Source organism: Notechis scutatus, chromosome Z, assembly GCF_049901735.1.
Source record: "Notechis scutatus isolate UNSWTSFEM ecotype Mainland chromosome Z, rNotScu1.2, whole genome shotgun sequence".
Taxonomy (NCBI): domain Eukaryota; kingdom Metazoa; phylum Chordata; class Lepidosauria; order Squamata; family Elapidae; genus Notechis; species Notechis scutatus.
In genome coordinates this window covers 116256474-116278569 of record NC_142025.1, presented here as the reverse complement: position 1 = coordinate 116278569, position 22096 = coordinate 116256474, and the positions used below count along the sequence as shown (strand labels likewise).

Sequence of the window (22096 nt, the reverse complement as noted above, 5' to 3'; positions counted from 1 at the left end):
TCTTAATTGTAAAGGGTTAAAAAGAGGGGTGGGCTGTTTGGGAGAGCCCCCTAGCTAAGGTTCTGTGCAGTTTGGAGAACCCCCAAATCCCACTCTGGCAGGCCCTGCCCACCCTGACCTGCCCTGCCCCTCCCAGAAATCCACAAGCAGCCCATTTTGGATGCAGGTAAGTTCAGGGCATGCACAGAGGCTCAGGGAGGGCAAAAAACAGGCCTCCCGGAAGTTCAGGAAGTCCAGAAATGGGCCTGTTTCTGGCTTCCGAGCCTAGGGAGGCTGTTTTTGCCTCCCAGAAGCTTGAGGAAAGCCTCCGGAGCCCAAGGAGGGCAAAAATGCCCCCCCAGTGCAGAAGGCCGACTAGGCCACACCCATCATGGCCATGCTCACCCAGCAACTGGGCAGAGAACCTTTTGCTAAAAATTTTGAAGCCCACTCCTGGTTAAAAAGCTAATCGATCACAAACATCCTTTGGTTGAGCACCTCACCATGGCTGAGAGCAGGTTCATTAGTGGAAAGAAGGACCCCTCCCCCATTGAAAAATATGATTATTTATAGTGGTTATTATCCTGAGGAACCCAGGTGATAATGTATATTATGAGCAGCAGAGAATGTACATTGGGCCTTATTGAGTCCTTTTCTTCAAAACTATCCAAATCATCATCAAAATTTCCTAAAGAATTGCAAGATACTTTACAAAAGAAGATCTCAGTCCTTTCTTCATTACACATCCAATTATGTAATGGTATTCAGAATCCAGGGACAGTGCCTACACAATTTTCTTTACTGTGATTAGTGGAACACCAACTTTTGAATATAAATTGCTTCCCCAAGTGGAGTTATGTAACAGAATAATAGAGTTGGAAGGGACCTTGGAGGTCTTCTAGTCCAACCCCCTGCACAGGTAGGAAACCCTATACCATTTCAGACCAATGGTTATCCAGTCTCTTCTTAAAACCTTCCAGTGTTGGATCATTCACAACTTTTGGAGGCAAGTTGTTCCATTGATTTAATTATTCTAACCATCAGGAAATTTCTCCTTAGTTCTAGGTTGCTTCTCTCCTTGATTAGTTTCCATCCATTGCTTCTTGTCCTGCCTTGAGGTGCTTTGGAGAATAGTTTGATTCCCCCTCCCATTCTTTATGGCAACTCCTTAGATATTGGAAGAATGCTATCATGTCACCCTTAGTCCTTCTTTTCATTAAGCAAATGTACCCAATTCTTACAACCATTGGTACCATGGTTAAGAGCAATAATAACCTGGATTTAAGCAAATATGTATAAATACCACTTCTAATATTTTAAAGCATATCCAGGGTACCTCCACAAAGGTAAGACATGGAAATTAGGGTTGGTTCAGTGAAATGCTTGCTAAAATAAATCTCATCGTATCTAAATGTTAACATTCAATTCCACCAGGCAGCACAAATGCTATTATACCAGAAGGGATGTGGGCTAGTTCACCATATATCTGCATTATGCAAATGATTCTGATAATGGGTATGCATGTGAAACAGCCATCCAAATCCAACACCACTGATGGAACAGTCACACAACCTTGCCCCATTTCTGTCCTATCAGAAGAAACTGTTCATATTTTTGCCTTAAGACTTGTTGGGGGGAGGGGTATTGGAGGAATAACTTGGGGGGGAAACCCAAAGGATGGAGGGTTTTTGTGATTTGTTTTATTTTTCTTCTATTGGAAACTGTTTGTCAGGATTCTGATGATTGCCCTAATTGAGTCATGAGCCTCGAGCCAAGCTTCAAAAGAAACAAAATGATTTATTAGGGGCAACATCTACAGCATTAACCTGTATGAAGCCAACTTCGCCATATGTAATTTATAGTCATCTGTGACCCCGTTTCCCCTTCCCCCCTGGGTGTGTCATAAATCAGATTCTCCAATTAAGCACGTTCACAGACTGGGTGTCATTAATCATGTTCTCTAATTAAGGATTTTCGTGGGCAGAAGATCTGGTAGCTTAGCTACAATCTTTGTAAAATAAGTGTTGGAATGTACTTCCGGTTTTAAACTGCTTCACTGCTCTTTCAGATTTCCTTTACCCCCCACCTTGTTTATAGCAACTATATAACAGGCATAGGAATGCTTTATGAGTTCACACCGTTGACATTTTAGGGAACTCACCTGAGATAATTAAGTAAAAGAATGTTTTCTTCAAGTTGACACTTAACTTCTGCTGAGTTCAAGAATGAGTCCATGATGTCTTTCTGGCAGCAATTCAGAAGGGATTGGGTACTATGCCTTCTTGAGAAGTTTTTGACTACCCAGTCTAACTCCCAGTTCTGGAATTCTCCAACTGGAAGGACCTTGGTGCCCTCTGAGCTTTGCTGTTTTCTTGCAGATGTTTCATTACCATCATCAGCATCCCTAGCACTGATGATGTTACCTAGTTTGGTAATTAAATGTCTGGAAAAAAACAACCAAGTTCAGAGAGCACCAAGGACCATCAGCATTCCCTCCTCCTCCTCCTCCTCCTCCTCCTTCTTCTGTATTCCACACACACCCCTTCTATCATTGATGTTCCCTAGTTGGGCCTTGAAATGTCTTCAAGGAAACAACCCAGCTCAGAGAGTACCAAGGATCCCACAGTCCTCCTCCTGCACTCAACAAATACCCCCTCCCTCCTACCACTGATGTTCCCTATTGGGTCATAAAATACCTGCAAGGAAACAACCCAGCTGAAAGAGCAACAAGGGCCCCACAGCCCTCCTCCACCAACTTCACTCTCCTCCATTCTGTGAACCCCCTTTCTCTTCTACTACTGATGATGTTGCCTAGTTGGGTCATGAAATGTCTGCAAGAAAACAGCCCAGCTCAGAGAACACCAAAGACCCCACAGTTTAACCCTGAGCTTCAAATGATCTCTTCTATCTGGAATTCTCCAAGTGGGTCTCCTTCCAAATATTAGCCAGGACTGATCCTGCTTAGCTTCCCAGCCTAAACAAAACACTGGGTGGTATTATTTTATTTTGCTAATGTCTCAAATGAAGATGTTTTATTCACTCCCTTGTTTTATTGTATAAACTATCTAGGGCACTTATCCTTAACATATATTTAATGACAAAAATAAAGCTCTTTCACAATTAGTTAATATCTGTTTGGATTTTTCGGGTGAACTCTATCCTAGACTGAGATATTTGAAGTTAAATTATACATTTGCTGTTCTTTCTTTTTACCCACTGAGGTGGTTGGGCTTGAAAAAAAGTTATGATTTAAATCTTGAGTTAAGTCTTGGGGGTCCGTGGCTACAAAAGGTATTTCAAGGGTATCCCCAAGTGAAGAAAAGGTTGAGAACCACTGATCTAGAAGAGAGAAAGCAGAGAAATAGTTGTATATTTTAAATATGATTTGGGAGGAAATCATTACATGCATTTCAACCTTGCATCATTGTTGTCTCTGGAAAAAAAAAGGATATATATTTTTTCAATGTTTCCAGTAGTTTTTTATCTTTCATGCACACAAGCCTAATTTCATTCACAAATTAAAAACAAAACTAGTTCTAGGGGAGGTACTGCTGGTTACTTCTCCTAGTACTTAGTGCCCAATTATTCTAGACATGCTCAGACACAACCTCCATCATCTCCACATTCCCGTCGTACAGCAGAGTCTACATCAGGAAGATTCATACAGTCCTAGTTTGCTTCTTGAAGAATGTCTTCAATTCTTTTATTTACACTCCAGGGAGAACTTTTGCTTATTACAGGTAACTTATTTTTTGATCTCACCCTAACACATGACCCTTGTTCTTCTTATGATTATGGCGCCTGATGCTCACAGTCTTGTTACAGATTTCCTGGAGCCTCGAGCACCTACGGTGGAACTCCTGCAGTCGGTAGATTGGGAGAAGGACACGGTGATGTTGAAATGCATTGCCACTGATTACAGGCCCCCAAATGTCACCATCAATTGGGTGGGTGGTCCACAAAATAAGAAGGAAGATGTTGTGAACCAGAGGATGGCAGATGGAACCTACTGGGCTAGCAGCCAATTCACCACCACCCTCTCCCAATGGCAAGAAATGGACAGCACAACTTGTGAGGTGGTACATCACCCAACTAGTACAACAAAGTTCCAGGAGATTTCCAGAAAAGGTGAAACAGAGCAGCAAAGCTAGAATGTCTGAAGTCCATCTTTTAATCAGACATTTCATACTCCAGTCTTTCCCCTCCCACTTACTGGATGTAAACTGAGATTTCCTTCTGAACACTGTGTGCCTGGATTACCCTCCTCCTCCTCTTTTACTTCTTTGGGTGTTGAGAGAGATATAATGTTCTGGTTCCTGCTCTTCTGGTGGCCTCAACCATAGTTATTTAAGATCCTGAGTTACCCTGAAATGGCCTGGCTAAAGGGGCTCTGGTGAAATTGTGACAGACCCAACAAACCGGCAATGGATACTTTATTGCTATACAAATTATAACAAGATTATAATGAATGTACTACACTCTTAAAAAAAAATTAGAGAGGATAGTAAGGTGGAATAATTAATTTTGGAACAACCACAATACTGTATGGACCATGAAGGGTTAAGGGGGAGATTTTTGAAGCCACCAATGTCTTTCTAAATTCTCTGCCACATTTCTTGGCAAACAAATTCAGTAGAGATCTATGGAGATTATCAGTCATCCAGGTCATGGTTGTCTCAAGGTGCTTTTTCAAGAGGCAACTGGACTTTCTGGTTTTTTCTTTTGAAGAGGTTTCACTCCGCATCTAGGAAGTTTCTTCAGCTCTGGCTGGATGGTGGGAATGGAAGGATTTATATAGTCCATCTGCATTTAAAAGACAAAGACCACTCTTTTGAAGACCACAAAGTCCACATTTTGGACAGAGAGGTTTGAAAAAGGAGTTACAGAGGCTATCTATGTCCAAACTGAATGGCCCTCTCTCAGCAGAGGGGGGAGGAATATGGCATTATCTATCTGCAATCTACAACATAGTCCTTTCAATTGTTCCAAGAAGGCTCCACACCCATTTGCACTACACAGATGATCCTAAAGACACAGATAAGCCTCCAGGTGACCTTAATGATTCACTGAAAGAATTCAAATGGCCAACTGTCTGCAAGGAGTATAAATCCTTCCATTCCCCACCATCCAGTCAGAGCTGAAGAAGCTTCTTGGATGAGAAGCGAAACATCTTTAAGGGATAATCAGAAAGTCCAGTTGCCTCTTGAAAAAGCACCTTTGGGATGAGATTCAGTAGAAGGCTTCTTCAGGGGATGAAGAAGTTCTCCAGAAGGTTTTTCATGAACAAGGCTCTTCTTATTGATTATAGCTAAACCTTCTGGAAAAACTATCCAAAGACAGTTCTTCCATCCAAGCATGGAAATCCAAGGAAGGAGATTATTTGTTCAAGAAAAGTTGCAACATTCAGACACACTTCTCAGACATTTCTGTAATTAAGTAGCCGTGAGACCACCACACCCCACACACAGGAGATGCTCCCAAATTATTGTTTTTCTCAAGCAAACTTTCTTTCATCTCATGAAATGAGATGAAAGGCCAAAGATAGGAGAATCCATCTTCCTGTATGGTTAAGAAGCAAAAAGTTAGGCTTATAACATGGGAGATAACATCTATGGAGATTCTCATCCAGGCCATGGTTGTCCAAAGGTGCTTTTTTCAGGAGGCAACTGGACTTTCTTGTTTTTACTTTTGAAGACATTTCACTTCTCATCCAAGGAGCTTCTTCAGCTCTGACTGGACTTCCATTCCCCACCATCCAGTCAGAGCCAAAGAAGCTTCTTGGATGAGAAGTGAAATGTCTTCAAAGGAAAAGACAAGAAAATCCAGTTGTCTCCTGAAAAAAAGGCAACTTTGGGACATTGGAGATAATGGATAAACAGTGGATAAAAATTGAGATACAAGGGAAGGCGAAGAGAGAGTTTCATTGCTTCATTCATTGTAAGAAATAGAATTCATTCTCTCATTGACTCTATTTTTGTAGATCTCATCTTCTTCATTTTCCTACAAAATAAACTTGAATAAAATTGACGCTTCTCTTTCTGTTTCTTTAGATTTGGTTATGCCCACAACTCTCATGGTGACTTTGAATGTCCATCCACTCTGTCCAAGTTTAGGAACCATAAGTAGTGTGACTTTAGTCTGTTCCATCTATAGCTACTCTCTAGAGAATATCCAAGTCACTTGGAAACCAGATGGAAATTTTGAAACATCACCAAAGGATCAGTCAAAGTTCTACGCTAGCAGCAACTTTACAGTATCCCTAGAGGAGTGGAACAAGCTAAAAGAATATACCTGCAAAGTAACTCAAGCTGGAAGAAATCACACAGAGACAAGAACTATCAGCAAGTGCAAAGGTGTTTATCTGTGTGTGTGTGTGTGTGTGTGTGTGTGTGTGTCTCCCTTTTTACTTATTCTTTTTCTTTCTCTCTTTCTTTATCTCTCCCTGTTTACTTATTCTTATTCTTTTTCTCTTTTTGATTCTTTCTCTCTCTCTCTCTCTCTCTCTCTCTCCCTTTTATTATTTTTCTCTGTGTGTATTTCTTTTTCTTTCTCTGTTTCTCTTTTTTTTTCTCTTTCTCTCTTTTCTTTTTCTTTTTCTTTTTCTCTCTTTCTGTTTCTTTCTCTCTCTCTCTCTCTCTCTCTCTCTTTCTGTTTCTCTTTCTCTCTCTCTCTCTCTCTCTCTCTCTCTCTCCTTTTTTACTTATTCTCTCTCAATTCATTATCTGTCTCCTAACATATTTCTGTCCAGAACTTCATGTTCTCTTATTTTGTTTTCCTTCTTCCTTCCTTTTTATTCTGGTTTCACCTACAAAATAATAATCACGGTGCCAGGAAATTTCATTGGAATGATCATAGAATGTAATAATGATAATAACTCAGTTGGAAAGAAAAGTGTTTGACTATAACTAGTCCTCGACTTACAGCCAATCCCTTCATAACTGTTCAGAGTTACAATGGTCCTCCCCAAAATGCTACTTATGGACCCATTTTCAAAGTTTTGACAGCGGCACGAACTCCATGGTCACGTGATCCTAAATTTGGGCATTTGGTAATTGGTTCATCTTTACTGCCATTTGCAGAGTCCTGTGGTCATTATGATTTGGGACTGTTTTTGCCAGTTTCTGGCATTGACTTCCAGTTTTCTACAAAACAACAACAACTGCTGTTGGGGAAAAGGTATTTGTTTAATGACTATAATACTTAACACTAACAACCTCTGCAGAAAATCAAGCTGGTTGCACGATGCTTTGACTTTCAAATGCAAAGATTTAGGATCATAATTATGGGCTCAATTAAATTGTAAGTCAAGAACTTCCTGTATAGATTGAGTTCTAATTTGTTGCCGATCGGGCCAATTCTTCTTGCTTTCCTCAACTCTAGTTCAAATCAAATCAAGTTTCTTACAATCAAAGACCAGAGACCAGAACAAATAAAATCACTCACAGAATATCCAGTTAAAAATTCTAGAATAAGGTAATAAATAACAGATAAAATATATATTAAAATCACAATTCGGCATCCAATCTTTCAATTACACATGGCCTAACTATAATATAATATCAATCCTTACACAGTGGCAGAGGTAGTATTCAGCACTTTCTGACCTGTTCTGGAGAACCGGTAGAAGAAATTCTGAGTAGTTCAGAGAACTGGCAAATCCCACCTCTGACTGGCTCTGCCCCATCTATTCTCTGCCTCCCAATTCCCAGCTGATCAGCTGGGTCTTATTTTGCTGCCCTGGACAGGAGAACAGAGATGGAAAGTAGGTTAGTGGGGTGGGGTGGGGTGGGGTGGGAATGGAGATTTTACAGTATCCTTCCTCTACCATGCCCACCAAGCCACGCCCACAGAACTGGTAGTAAAAATATTTGAATCCCACCACTGCATGGTGGACTCTAGTTCAATACTTCCTACAGGTAATCCTTGACTTATGACCACAATTCAGCCCTAAAGCCTCCTTGTCAATTTGGCTGTAATTGTGCTCAGCTGAGGAAAAGGTCCTGGAGAAAAAAGCAATGGGTGCCTCAGAACCGTTAGGCAGTCTATGACTTAAAACAGCCCCTATGCCAAAAGGAGAAGCGTCTGCAGCTAGAACTAAAGGCAATTGTTCATTAAATTGTATCAGGACAGCATTGGATGTAAGTAACGATTTGACAGTGTGGAAGGCATGGGCTTCCCTAGGTCCCCAGTGCCAGGGGGATTGCTTGTCCAAAAGTCTGTGCAGAGGCTCTGCAACGGAAGCTTTGTGAGGCAAGAATGAAGCATAAAAGTTAAGAAGTCCTAAGAAGGCCTGGAGCTCAGTCTTGTTAGTAGGCATGGGTGCCTCGTGGAGAGCCCTCACTTTGGACTCAATTGGGTATATACCAGAGGCGTCAATTCTGTATCCCAAAAATTCTACTTGTGTGGTGGCAATAGTGCACTTGTCTTTTTTTAACTTAAGGCCATGCTGTCTGAAACGATCGAGGACTGCTCTGACTCTTTGCAGTAACTGAGGCTTGTCAATGGCAGATATTAAAATGTCATCAAAGTAGGGAACTACACCTGGTAGTCCTTGGAGAAGTCTTTCCATTAAGGATTGGAAAATCCCAGGGGCTACACTTACGCCAAATTGGAGGCACCTGCATTTGAAAGCGCCCCTGTGGGTTACGATAGTCTGCAGTTCAGCCGCTGTGTCATCAACAGGGAACTGTTGATAGGCCTGTGACATGTCTAATTTAGCGAAAATGGTTCCTGGCTCAAAAGAATGTAGGAGGTGCTGGATAACAGGGACTGGATAGGTGCTGATTTGTAAATATCTGCTCAATGACGCCTTGTAATCAGCGCAGATTCTCACGCTACCGTCTTTCTTTAGGGGTGTAACTATTGGGGTCTCCCATTTTGCGAAGTCCACAGGCTCCAATACACCTTGTTTGATTAATTTGTCCAGCTCAATGTCTAATTTGGGGCGGATTGCAAATGGTACCCTTCGAGGCTTTAAATGGATTGGTACTGCCTGAGGGTCCAAGTTGAATGATATTGGGGTTCCTGAATAACAACCCAGCCCCTCGCTGAACACATTGGCATAGTCCTTAAACAAGGTATCCACTTCAGCATTTGAAATAGAGTGGATTCCAGTTACGTGGAGGCCAAGGGCAGGGAACCAGTCTAATCCCAACAGGCTAGGGAGGGCACCATCCACTGCCACTAAAGGCAAGTGACCTTTAAAATTTTGGAATTTGCCTTTTCCAAGGACTGGGATGGTTCTGCCTTGGTAGTCGCGTAGGGTCAACTGGCAGTCGAAAAGCTTCTTCTTGGTCATTCTGGGAAGTAGCTTTTTTAGGGTGCCCCAGGAGATGATGGACAGTGCTGAGCCTGTGTCAACTTCCATCCTGCAAGGTTTACCTTCTATGGAAACAAAAACACTAGTTTTGTTAGAGCCTTTGTTCGTCTGCTTTGCGTGATAGCAGGTAAAACAGTCTTCAACTTGTCTTTGGAAATATTCGGTTGTCTGAGGCTTTTGGGGAAAAGTCTTTCCTGCTTGACAGGCCCTGGCTAAATGACCCTTCCTTTGGCATTTTAGACAAATGGCATTCCTGAACTTGCAGGATGCCCTGAGGTGGTTTCCCCCACAGCTTAGACGAATGGGATGATGCCGGGGAGGTAGAATGGGGTTTGGCCTGATTCCCCCTTGACTGTTTTTTTGCTGCCTGAGGCGATTTACATCGTTAGCCCCATCAGAGCCTTCTTCTAAGGATACCTCATCGTAATGGATGGCTGATCTACTCTGGCTAATTGGATTTCCCTGAATTTCCGCTGCTGAAAGTGCAGATAGTTCAGCAGCTTGAGACTCTTCAATAGCTATTTTTAGGGTTAAATCTCATTTAGCCAATAGACACCTTTGTAGCCTTAAATCCCTGACTCCACAAACTATTTGGTCTAATAGCATGTCCTCTAGATAGTCTCTAAACCCACAATGCAAAGCGGCTGTCCTTAGGGCAGCCATGTATTCACTAATAGTTTCTCCCTCAGCTTAAATCTGTCTCCTAAAAGCATGTCTTCTGGCAATTTGGGATGGCTTAGGGGAATAGTGGTTGGAAAGAATTTCCTGCAATTCTTCCCAAGGAACAGTCTTGACTGAACGTGGAGCCAATAATGCCGTAGCAGTGTCAAACACTGTGGCTCCGCAAAAACTTAAAAAGTAAGACTTTTTCCTATGGTCGGTAGTGTCAGCAAGGTCTATGGCATCTAGAAAGCAGTCAAATCGGTTTCTGTAGGACTCCCATGTCTCAGCTGTCGGTCTGAAAGGCGGGAATGCAGGGTTCAAAGTTATCTTGCTTCGGCGGTGCCATCTCTTCTGCAGGAAAGTTGAATTTCGCGCTCGCGAATAGCGACAATAGCTCTTTAAATGACAATCAGCTCGTAGTGACTTCGGCTCTTTTTGTAGTGACTTCGCTCAGTGATTCTTTGCCTGGCTGCCTCTTATTGGTATCCCGCCCTTGTCGCCAGTGTTGTAGAGCGGCGGTAATAACCTGAGGCAAAACTCGGAGCGAACTTCAACTGTAACTTTATTGCCAGAATAAAGGGTTGACGCGGCTGCCATGCTAACAGGGCAGTCAGCTGGCGGCAACAGCTGATGCCGTTTGACAGCTCCTTTTATAGCTGGCTGTCAAACGGCATCAGCCAATAGGAACGGTCTGTGTTTCCACTAGAAACACAGACCAGAGTGAAGACTTTGGATTAGTCCATTGCGAACGCTACAGTCTCAATGCAGGCTAACAAGTCTGTCCAGCAGAGAGATTATTAGTTGTCTGCCATATCTATTCCTCTCCGCCCCCTGCCTTTTATCCCCAGAGCTAAGGTGGGGCCTCGCTAGCAGAGATGACTCTTCCATCCCAAGGACTGGCCCATAGATTCCCGCTGCTCTCGTCTGCCTTCTGGGCATCCATGCATCAGGCACTGGACCCAGCTGTTCCTCCTCTTCCTCATCAGCCACCTCCAGACCTGGGGGCTGTTGACTCTCCATCTGAGGACTGATTGATGGCCCAGGCTCCACCTCTGTCTCTCTCTGTCTCTGTCTCTGTCTTTCTGTCTCTGTCTCTTTCTCTCTGTCTCTCTCTCTCTCTCTGTCTGTCTCTGTCTGTGTGTGTGTGTCTGTCTGTCTGTCTTTGTCTCTGTCTCTGTCTCTCTGTGTGTGTCTCTGTCTCTGTCTCTATCTGTCTCTTTGTCTGTCTCTGTGTGTGTGTGTCTGTCTCTGTCTCTCTCTCTCTCTGTGTGTGTGTCTGTCTGTCTGTCTCTCTCTCTGTGTGTCTCTCTGCCTCTGTCTCTCTGTCTCTCTCTCTGTCTCTCTCTGTCTTTCTCTCTCTGTCTCTGTCTCTGTCTCTGTCTCTGTGTGTGTGTGTGTCTTTCTCTGTCTTTCTGTCTCTCTGTCTCTGTCTCTGTCTCTGTCTCTCTCTGTCTCTGTCTCTGTCTCTGTCTCTGTCTCTCTCTACCAGCTCCACTCCCTCTTCCCCCTTGGAGCTCTCAGGTTGCCTTGAGGCTGACCCTGATTCCCACGCCACCTCTTCATCTGATTCAGCTGCTGGAAGAGCTGGCGGCCAACAGGCCACAACAGTCATAAGTCACTTTTTTCAGTGCTGTTGTAACTTCGAACGATCACCAAATGAATTGTTGTAAGTCAAGGATTACCTGTATAGTGTTATGTTTCTCCATATGTTCTTTTTATAATTTTATTTTCCCCATCATAAAATGTTTGTTGTTTGCCCTCTTGCAGCCTGTAAGAACAGTGTGCCACCTCCCACAATTTATCTATTCAAACCACCCCTTGAGAGACTCTTCATCCAAAACAGAGCCATCTTTTCTTGCCTTGTGGTGGGCTATGAACTGGAGAACATCATGTTCACCTGGACAATGGATGGACTTAACCTCACCACGAATGCCACCACTGAAAAAATCAAGACACACACAAATCGGACCCAAAGTTTCCAAAGCCAGCTTAACCTCACCAGTCAAACCTGGGATGCTGGAAAGAAAATTGAATGCATTGTTTCTCATCTCTGCTCACTTTTCCCTGAGGTGAAGCAGAGCATCCAAAAAAGCACAGGTGAGAGAAGATTCAGCAAGACCCCCAAAACTCAGGAGAAAATATTTGGCTTGCCCGAATGTCTATGGCAGGGGTGTCAAACTCAAGGCCTGTGGGCCAGATCCAGCCTGTGATGTGATCAGATCCAGCCCACAGGACCATCCTGGTCTAACCAATGCAAAGAGGAAAGATCGGGCCAGTCTGGCTTCGGCCTGGTCTACTCGATGCGAAGAGGAAAGATCGGGCCAGCCTGACTTCAGCCCAGTCTACCTAATGCAAAGAGGAAACATGCTAGCAGTTTGAGGAGTGACATCAAACTAGCCACAACCATCCAGTTGGCCATATCCACCTAGCTGGTCACATCCACCCAGTTGGCCATGCCCACCTTCCCCACCAAGATCAACTACCGCCCTGATGCAGCCTTCAATAAAATTGAGTTTGACACCCCAGTCTATGGAGATTCTCAGACATCCAAGTTATCTCAAAGGTGTTTGGTTTTTTTTTCAAAAGGCAACTGGACTTTCTTTGTTTTTCTTTGAAGATGTTCACTTCTTATCTAAGAAGCTTTTTCAGTTCTGACTGAATGGTGGAGAATGGAAGGATTTCTATTTCTTGCAAAGGGAAGTATATTTTTATTCCCATTTGCACTATTCAGGGAACAGATAAACCTCCAAGTGGCCTCAATGATTCTCAGGAAGAGTACTAATGACCAGATGACTGCAAGGAATACTTCCATTCTCCACCATTCAGTCAGAACTGAAAAAGCTTCTTAGATGAAAAGTGAAACATCTTCAAGGAAAAACAAAGAAAGTCCAGTTGCCTTTTGAAAAAGCACCTTTGGGATTTTGCTTACCTCTGAAAATTGTGGAGGGAGGGAGAATTATTCACTGGACCAATTATCAGAGAAATTATCACCATATCTGTTAGATCTGAGGTGGATCGGTTCGAAGGAGACACGAGACCATTCTAGTGAGTTCAGCTCTTTATTTAGAATAGGAATAGTCTGGGGAATACAAGCCGCGGCAGCCCTTCATATAGGGCTGACTCGCGGCTCGGCGGCCAATGGCAGCGCTTTGAATCTCCCACGATCGGCACAACCAATCACGGCAGATTCTTAGCGCTCCAATCACGGCCGGGGTTTCAACCAATCAGGTCGCTGTCTGTCTGGACCAATCAGTTGCGAGGGTTTGGAGTATGCTAATACAGCACAATATTTTTGGTTTCATGTGCATCAGAAAATGAGTGGCCCAAATAAAATCACTGAAACCACGAAAATTAAATATCATGAATGCACCATCCTTACCGTATCATCCATGAGGTTTACTACTTATACCAACCTTCCCTTTTCTTTCACTTTTTTTTAAAAAATCACCCTTATCCATATTTCTATCTCTATCTTTATTTTGTATAGATTCCAGCCAAAAACCTTCTCTCTCCTTGGTCCTTCCACCACTATCGCAACTGACACAAGCTACCTCCCAAGCTGTTGCTTGGTTGGCTTGTGTGATCAATGGATTCTTCCCGTCTGAGATACTCATCAAATGGAAGAAGAACAACAGAAGTATAGATGCTTCTGAGTATATCACAGGGCCATCCATACTTGAAACTGGGAAGTCCACTTTTTCTACTCAGAGCGTCTTGAAAATCCCAGCATCTGAATGGGAAAACAGAGCTGTGTATACATGCCTAGTGGGACATGAATCCCTAACTATCATGAAGAACATCAGTAAATATTTGTATGGTAAGTCTTGGTGCTGCAAAATTCTTGATCAGCCAAGAATGGAACCAAGGTTTAATTCTGCTCAATGCAAATTACTATGTGAATCATAGATGGTAGTGAAGAAACTTGAAGAATCTCCACTTCTTAACCCCAAATAAAATGCATAAATATTTACAACTTTAAGAAGCTACTGAGTGTCCTTTATTGAACATTAGCTCTATACCCGTGCTTCGCTATGAAATTATGTGATCGGTGAAAAATAAGGGGGGGAAATTGTGCCTCTGCCTACCAGCATCCATCAGTATTCATCTGTCTAGCATCCTGTCAGTGTGTGAGAGAGCTGAGGGCTGTTTGGAAACTGAAACAGTATTTGCTGTGTGAGCAAGAAGGAGATAGCAAGGAGCCTGGGCGTGACTTAGCTCAACTGTTCTGTACTAAAGCTCCTTGGTGCTGTGAAACTGAAACTCCTCTCCTCTGCTTGTGTTTTGCATTTGGAACAGATTTCTTTTCAGGTGGGGAGGGGGAGTAGAACTCCTTAGCATCAGAGCATGTTAATAATAATATATGAAATACTAAAGCTCTGGTGGTCATTTCGAAAAATCCTTTCTTAGTGACCACCTAAAAGCCAAGAGGAACATATGGGCCAAATTTCAAGTTTGTAGGCTTTACAGTTTTGGAGATTTCATGATGATGCATGAGTGGTATTTCACTTTTATATATATATAAATTTTAAGATAACCCTGTTGGTACGATAGCCCCATCAGTGGTGTTTAGGCAGAGATGGCTGTTTACATATTGCAATCTTCTCTTGTGACCGACACATCCAAAAATGTGTTTCCAATGGGAAAGAAACCTCCATCAATTATTTGAAATCACTAAATTTCATGGCCACTCCTATCAAATAAAAACCAAGTTTCAAACATTGCTGATCTCTCTAGATTATTATTATTTAGCCAGATATATTAAACTCACATGGTCTTGATTATGTGAATGCATCATGAAACCCCAAAAACCAACCATTTCTTTTCAGATTTCCTGAAACCCACTCCTCCACGAGTGATGGCATTCCATATCTTTGAGGACAAGGGCTATCCAAAACTTGTCTGCTTGGCCACCAGCTTCTACCCCAAAACCATAGACATTCAGTGGAACACCAAAGGAGAGAAACTCAGTTCCATTCCAAACTGTTCCTCTCCGGTGTCCCTTCTTGATGGGACATTCCAGAAGGACTGTACTTTGACCATCAGTGGAGAAGATTGGCACAATCCACAAACATACACATGCACCGTAAATCACCATGAAACCAACTTTGTGATTAAGAAAGATGTGCATTCCTCTGGTAAGTTGTACTTTGTACCAGTGGTGGGATTCAAAATTTTTTACTATCGGTTCTGTGGGCATGGCTTGGTGGGTGTGTTGTGGCTTGGTGGGTATGGTAGGCATGGCAAGGGAAGGATACTGCAAAATCCCCATTCTCTCCGCACCCCACTAACCTGCTTTCCAGTTCCGTTCTCCTATGCAGAGCAACAAAAGAAGACCCAGCAGATCGGCTGGGACTCGGGAGGCAGGGAATAGATGGGGGCGGGGCCAGTGAGAGGTGGTATTTGCTGGTTGTCTGAACGACTCAAAAGTTCCACTACTGGTTCTCCAGAACTGGTCAGAACCTGCTGAATACCACCTCTGCTTTGTACGCTTAAATTGAAAACAAAAGAAAAAGTGGATCTGATCTATCTGCAAAGTGCTTTTACTGGTGAGTGAATAGCCACATTTCTTGAGCCTCATTATAGTCCACTTCACTTTCCAAATCAATGGCCTTGACTTTTAGTCTGCCAAGTCCCAATAATGATTGCTTCATTATTAATATGTTTCCTAACAGAAATGTTATGTTTTTAGTGATTTGCATAGCCAAAATACATTAAGGGTATGGGTCTAGGGCAATTCTAGGGCAACTCATTTTGGGACAATTCAATGTGGATCCATTTTCCAAGGTTGATTCCATACATCCTTCATCTTGCCTGTCTCCAAGTAGAAGGACCTGCATTTTTTTTTTTTTTTGAAACAGAACAAAGTTGTTTGTTCCTCCTTCATCAGCCCTAGCATCCAGATGTTAGATTGATTTTATTTAGATTTCCCAGGCTAATCACAAGAAGGAGAAGGTGGTTTTAAAGTTGTCATTCCAATATATCCCCTTTAGGAAGGAGGTGAGGTAGGAACAGGAAAGTACCCATCAAAGTAATTCATGCAACATTGCTTTTGAAGGAATGGTGACATCTCCAAGCAATATGGAAGTGATCAAGATGCAGTTGCCATCCTTTGAAGAGCTCTTCACAGACAAAAGTGCAACTCTAACCTGCATGATGTCTCTCACGAATACCAGTGCCAATGCAACCTTCAGCTGGACCATGGATGGCAAGCCGGCCAACAATAATTCAGTGACAAATGAAGTCTTCCAAGAAACCAACTACACTTCTTTGATGTATGGCCGATTGCAGGTGAAACTGAGTGAATGGATCAACACCACTCAATTCGCTTGTAGCATCCAGAGTGGCCTAGGAGAAATGGAGATGAAGCATTTTGACCGAAGGAATGGTAAGGACTCAGTGGTGGGATTCAACCGGTGTAACAACTGGTTTAGTGAGGGGGCACTTTGTTTGCAAAACCACCCATCTTCAGCTCTAAAACTTACCCTCTACTGCAGCCCTAGTGAGTAAAACAGCTGAGGCACGGCAATCCACTGTGCTGTGTGAATCAACTGAGCTTCAAAACACAGAAATATAGGACAGGCTAGCACGGGGGCAGGTGGGCAGGGCCAACTGATACCCGGAAATACTAATTCACTCAAACCGGTCCATACCAGCTGAATCCCACCCCTGTAAGGACTCCTATAAAGAGCTGGCAAGCAAATGATACAGAAGAAGGATTCTAAGTACAAGGAGATTGGGAAGTAGTTCAATTCAACCTTATTCTGAACTGATCCTGGTAGTAGCTATCATTAAAGCAGTCTTATTTCTCAACAGCAGAATTGTGGCAACGTTTTTTTTTTATTTATTTGTTTGTTTGTTTATTCGTTTTAGAAAATGTATATTGCCGCCTAGACACACATGGCAACTTAAGGCAGCTTACAGGAATATAAAAACCTCACATATAAAACACTAAAACTAATAAAAGAATAATAATCTCATCATAAATGACTAAAAAAATGTAATGATCTCCCACCTACACCCACCCCAAACCCGGCAACAACACATCACACGAGCCTTTTCATGGGCTCCATCCTGCTCTGAGTTCCCCACCAGGCCTCCAGCCCCTTCCAGAAGAGTGTTAGAGTGGGGGCCAGTCTAATTCCAGAGAGAGAGGGAGCCACCATGGGGAAGGCCCTTCTTCTGGGTCCCATCAGGTGTATCTCCCTAGGGGATGGGACCTGCAACTTTCCTTGCCTCCCCACTCTCATGGGTCAGGTAGATGTGACCAGCAAGAGACAGTTCCTTAGATAACCTGGTCCCAAGCTATGAAGGGCTTCAAAGCTGACAGCCCACAACTTGACAATCTTAATGGTATGTTTACAACAGAGCCAGTTTGGCCTTAGTGATTGAGGTGCTAGTTTGGAAACTGGAAGACAGTGAGTTCTAGTCCCACCTTATGCATAAAAGCTGGCATGGTGACTTTGGGCCAATCACCAGGAGACTGTGAGTTCTAGACCCATATTAGGCATGAAAACCACACTGGTGACTTTGAGCCAATCAGCAGGAGTCTGTGAGTTTTAGTCCCACATTAGGTATGAAAGTTGGCTGGGTGATATAGGGCTAGCTCAGGGCTTTCAATCTCCTGGCCTATGGGCCAGATAGGAGCACATGCTGGCCATGCCCAGTTTAGCAAAGGGGGAAAACATCCCAATATGCCGCTATGATGATATGACACCCATGGGATAGTCCCTCTGTCTCTGCCCAACCCACCTCACAGGGCTGTTTTCAGGAAAAGAAGAGAAAGAAGGAACCTACGTATGTTTCTCAACTTAAGTTACTTATAAAGTAATCAAGGCAGGATAAAAAAATCTAATAAATAAATAATATTGATGGCCTTTAACTTAGGAATGTTGAAGATTACCTGAAAAGTGAGCAGCATAATGGCCTAGTGCTGGAGACACTTGGGAGGCTGATATTTCAATCCTAAGTACCGTGTTTCTCATATAATAAGGTCTTTTTTTTTTGAGCCCCGAAAAAATGGCTAGGCCGTCTTTTCGGGGGGGTGACTTAATTCCCCCCCCCTTGCATCTTCGGGCGGGTGGGCGGCGATGGCTTGGATGTTGATCTCGGCATTGGTGGGGCACTTCGTATCGGGGTCAACGCAGGCAGCACCATATCCGGGTGTGCAACAAAAGTACTTCCTAGTGGCAAGCCCCCCCACCATTCCCCCCCATTTCGCATGTTTTAATATAGGCCTTAATTTGGGGGGAGGGGCTTAATTTCATTTCATGCCTATAAAACATGCTGGGACTTCCTATTGGGGGAGGCCGTATTGTTGGAGAAACAGGGTAGCGGCAGATATTTCTCTACTAGGGTTGAAAGAAATAAAATATCTGCTGTGAACTCTGTGTGGCATCAGGACAGTAAATGCTCAGCTCCTTCCAGTCTACCCCAAATTAAGGGATAACAAGGGTCATAAAAAAGGAGTTTTATCCTTACACGAAAGAAAATTAAAATAGTAGTTTTGAGGGCAGGGAGTTCTGAGAAGGAAAAAAACCTTTCTTTTCTGACCGAGGCTGCACAAAATCATGAAGCAGACTCCTCATCCTGACAAAACCCCTTTCTATTAGGCTAATGTGAATTCCTGTCATTCACATTCAGCAAAGTCCCAACAAACAGTCTTTCAAGGGTGATTTACAACCACAGACCTTATCAGGCTTGGAGAGTTGCCAGGCCAATAGCTTCCAAGTGCAACGCTATACCAGAAAATACTTGGCAAAGAGTCAGGAACAGATCTTCACCCTAATTAAATGAACTGATTATCTCCTGCAAACACCACTCTCCTTTCGCCCCCTATGGGAGGGGCCATTCACCTGTGCCTTTACTCCCGAGTCAACCCTTGTTCCTTAACTGTTCCCTTCTCCTGACAGCTCTGCACATGTGCACACTGGGAACAGGCTCCAGCTGTTCTTCTGCCCCACTTATCTCCGACTCCAAAGGCAGTTGATAACTGTCAGATGGCCCTGACCCCATTTCTGCTCCAATACAGAGCACTGATCAGAGCTTTCCGCAGACTCCAGGACTGGCCCATGTTTCCCCCCAACCTCCTCACTGTCCAAATCTGCCGCCAGCCCCACTGGCTACTGGTGGGCCACAACACCTTCTTGATACAGCTAAGGATACAATTATGATAGAGCCCGGCACATTTTGTTTCTCAACCATGTTGTCTTGTCTTTGTTAATCCAGGGACTATGAGACCCCCCAAAGTGGATCTCCAGCGTCAATCATCCAGTGAAGACTTCAATGTAACCCTACTGTGCATAGCGAAAGATTTCTATCCAGATGAAATCTTTCTGAAGTGGGAAGAAGAGAACCAAGAAATGTCCTTCAAGGGTTACGACACCCATGGCATGAAGTGTGACCATGAGAAACAAACGTGCTCCTTGCTAAGCATGCTCGAAGTCCCCACAAGCAAATGGATGATGGGAGCCTCCTACAGATGCCTTGTAGCTCACGTCTCTTCTGAAAACATAATCGATAGAACAACTAATTTCTTAACTGGTAAAAAAAATCAATGCCCCAATTGTGGCGCTCTTGTTATAATGCACCTTTTATGTATCTTTCCATGTTACATTAAAACAATATGCACGAATTTGATGTTTCTTTCTTTCTTCTTCGATTGGCACCTGGTTTACACCAAAAAGAGCCACAATTTAGGCCAACGCAACACTCCAAAGATGCTATCTAAGGGCAGTGAAGTTTTTTTTAATGTGGCCAATATATTCCCACAGATATCCATTTGACATGCATTTGATGCTTTCCTCTTGTCATCTTTTTTACTTATGTTTGAACATGACTTTTGACCCTAATCATTTCTCCTTGCTGGTTTAAAGACTGATTCAGTACTGAATTTTATGCTTTGGGGGATGAGGATTTTATAGTTGTTTCTCTAGGCATGATGCACTTTGATCTTGCTTTAAATCTGCTTTGATTATTTTATACTTTTGGGGGGTCATTTTTGTAATTCACTCTCAACCTTTGGTTCTTGGTGGTGTGAAATATCATAATCACAGGTAATCCTCCACTTATGAATGGTCACTTAGCAACTGTTTGAAGTTAGGACGGACCCCACAAAAGCTACTTATGACCTGATTCTGAAATTCAGATGGCCAACCCTGATGTGGTCATGTGATTGCATTTGAGATGTTCCAGAAGCAGCCAACGTTTACAGATGTTTTCAGCACTCTGAGGTCATGTGGTCACAATTTACATAATTTTTGCCAGAAATCACCATTTACTTCTGGGTTTTCAGCAAAAAAATAACAATAGTTTTGTTTAACAATTGCCACATTTGCTGAATAACCATGGCATTTGCTTAACAACAGCCACAAAACAATAGTTGTAAAATCAAGTTGGATGAATAATGACCCATTCTGCAATAATCGTGGCTTACAACAGTAATTGCCAGGTTCCATAATGGATGTAAGTCGAGGACTACCCATACAGACGTTAAATAAAGGATCAGATAGAAATTGATAGTGCTCCTCTCCCTCAAATGTTTTCTCTTGGCTTTTCTTCCTATACTTTTCAGAGCCATCTTTCTAATTTGATTTTTTTCCACTCCATTCTTCAGATTCCTGGGATTGTACCCTCATGGGAGCAGCTTTCTGTGACATTCGCAATGAAAGTGAAGATGAATACAGTGAGCTGGAAGAAGCCAACGGTGTCTGGAATAAAGTTTTCACCTTCATTATTCTCTTTATTGTGGCCATATTTTATGGCGGCCTTGTCACTTTCATCAAGGTAAAAAGGAAATCAATTCAAATCATAGAAATAGATTATTGCCATCTCTTTCTTTTTCAATTGCCTATAAACTAAATGAGTAGCTACCCATTGCAGCACAGAATCATGGCAGAAGCAACAAAGATGATTAGGGGGCTGGAGGCTAGAACATATGGAGGAATTGGGTATACCTAGTCTTATGAAACGTAGGACTAGGATGACATTATAGCAATACTCTAATATTTTTAACAGATTAACAGAGTTGGAAAGAACCTTGTAGGTCATATAGTCCAACCCTCCACCCAAGCAGGAGAACTTACATAATTCCTGACAAATGGATGGAAACTAACCAAGGAGAAAATCAACCTAAAACTAAGGAGAAATTTCTTGACAGTGAGAACAATCAAACAATAGAATCATTTGTATTCAGAAGTTTTGGTGTTCCATCACTGGAGTCTTTGAAGAAGAGACTGGGAACCATTGGTCTGATATAATATATCATCTCCTGTTTGAGTAGGGGGCTGGACTAGAAGACCCCCAAAGTCCCTTCCAACTCTGATGATCTTCTATGTTCAGTTCTAATCATCCCAGGTTAAGGAACCTGGGTCCTCTTAGATGTTCCTCAGCTGCAATGTCTAGCAGCTCCTACCAGCAAAGCCAAGGGTGAAGAATATTGGGAGTTATACTCAAAGGTGCTTTTTCAAGAGGCAACTGGACTTTCTGGTTTTTCTTTGAAGACATTTCACTTCTCATCCAATAAGTTTCTTCAGCTCTTCAAAGAAAACATCATCAAAGAAAAACCAGAAAGTCCAATTGCCTCTTGAAAAAGCACCTTTGGAACAACCATGACTTGAATGACCTATGGAGAATCTCCATAGACATTGGGAGTTATAGTTCAACAATAACTAGAAGGCTAACTCACCCCTCCACTCAGTGGGAAGGACTCAGTAGTTACTATAAGTCCAAATATTCCTCAGCCTTTTGGAGTACAATTTGAATATTCAGAATTTGGAGAAAGCATTTCAGATGTCACAGCATAGCACAATGTATGCTTCTATATCAGGATTTACCAGTTTGCCTAGTAACTAATTATTCTCTGCTATCAAGAGTTACAGGAGTCCTTGACTTATAACCACAGATTTCCTCTGTTAAGTAAAGCAGGTTTTAAGTGAGTCTCAACTGATTTTAATGATATTTTCAGCCCGTTACTAAGCAAAACACTGTGGTTATTAAGTGAATCATGCAGGTATTAAGCACATTTGGTTTCTCCCATTGCTTATTGGAAGTCAGCTGAGAAAGTCACATGGTGATCACATGACCCCAGGGTGTTGCAACCATCATAAATATATTTTGATCCCTTGACCGTAAGGATGC

General features: G+C 42.7%; 1 protein-coding gene and 1 gene segment (V, D, J or C); both read left to right on the top strand.

Moving 5' to 3' along the window:
* The window catches only part of LOC113426703 (Ig gamma chain C region-like), a 97101-nt gene that overhangs the window by 44397 nt on the left and 30608 nt on the right, over window positions 1-22096 (top strand).
* LOC113426700 (uncharacterized) overlaps window positions 1-22096 on the top strand; it is a 32308-nt gene that overhangs the window by 7822 nt on the left and 2390 nt on the right. Inside the window, exons 6-13 of the mRNA XM_026689092.2 lie at window positions 3805-4107; window positions 6030-6332; window positions 11729-12058; window positions 13449-13778; window positions 14788-15096; window positions 16017-16346; window positions 19187-19501; window positions 20574-20743. Of these exons, the coding sequence (XP_026544877.1) occupies window positions 3805-4107; window positions 6030-6332; window positions 11729-12058; window positions 13449-13778; window positions 14788-15096; window positions 16017-16346; window positions 19187-19501; window positions 20574-20743 (2390 nt within the window). The remainder of the gene's footprint in view (window positions 1-3804; window positions 4108-6029; window positions 6333-11728; window positions 12059-13448; window positions 13779-14787; window positions 15097-16016; window positions 16347-19186; window positions 19502-20573; window positions 20744-22096) is intronic.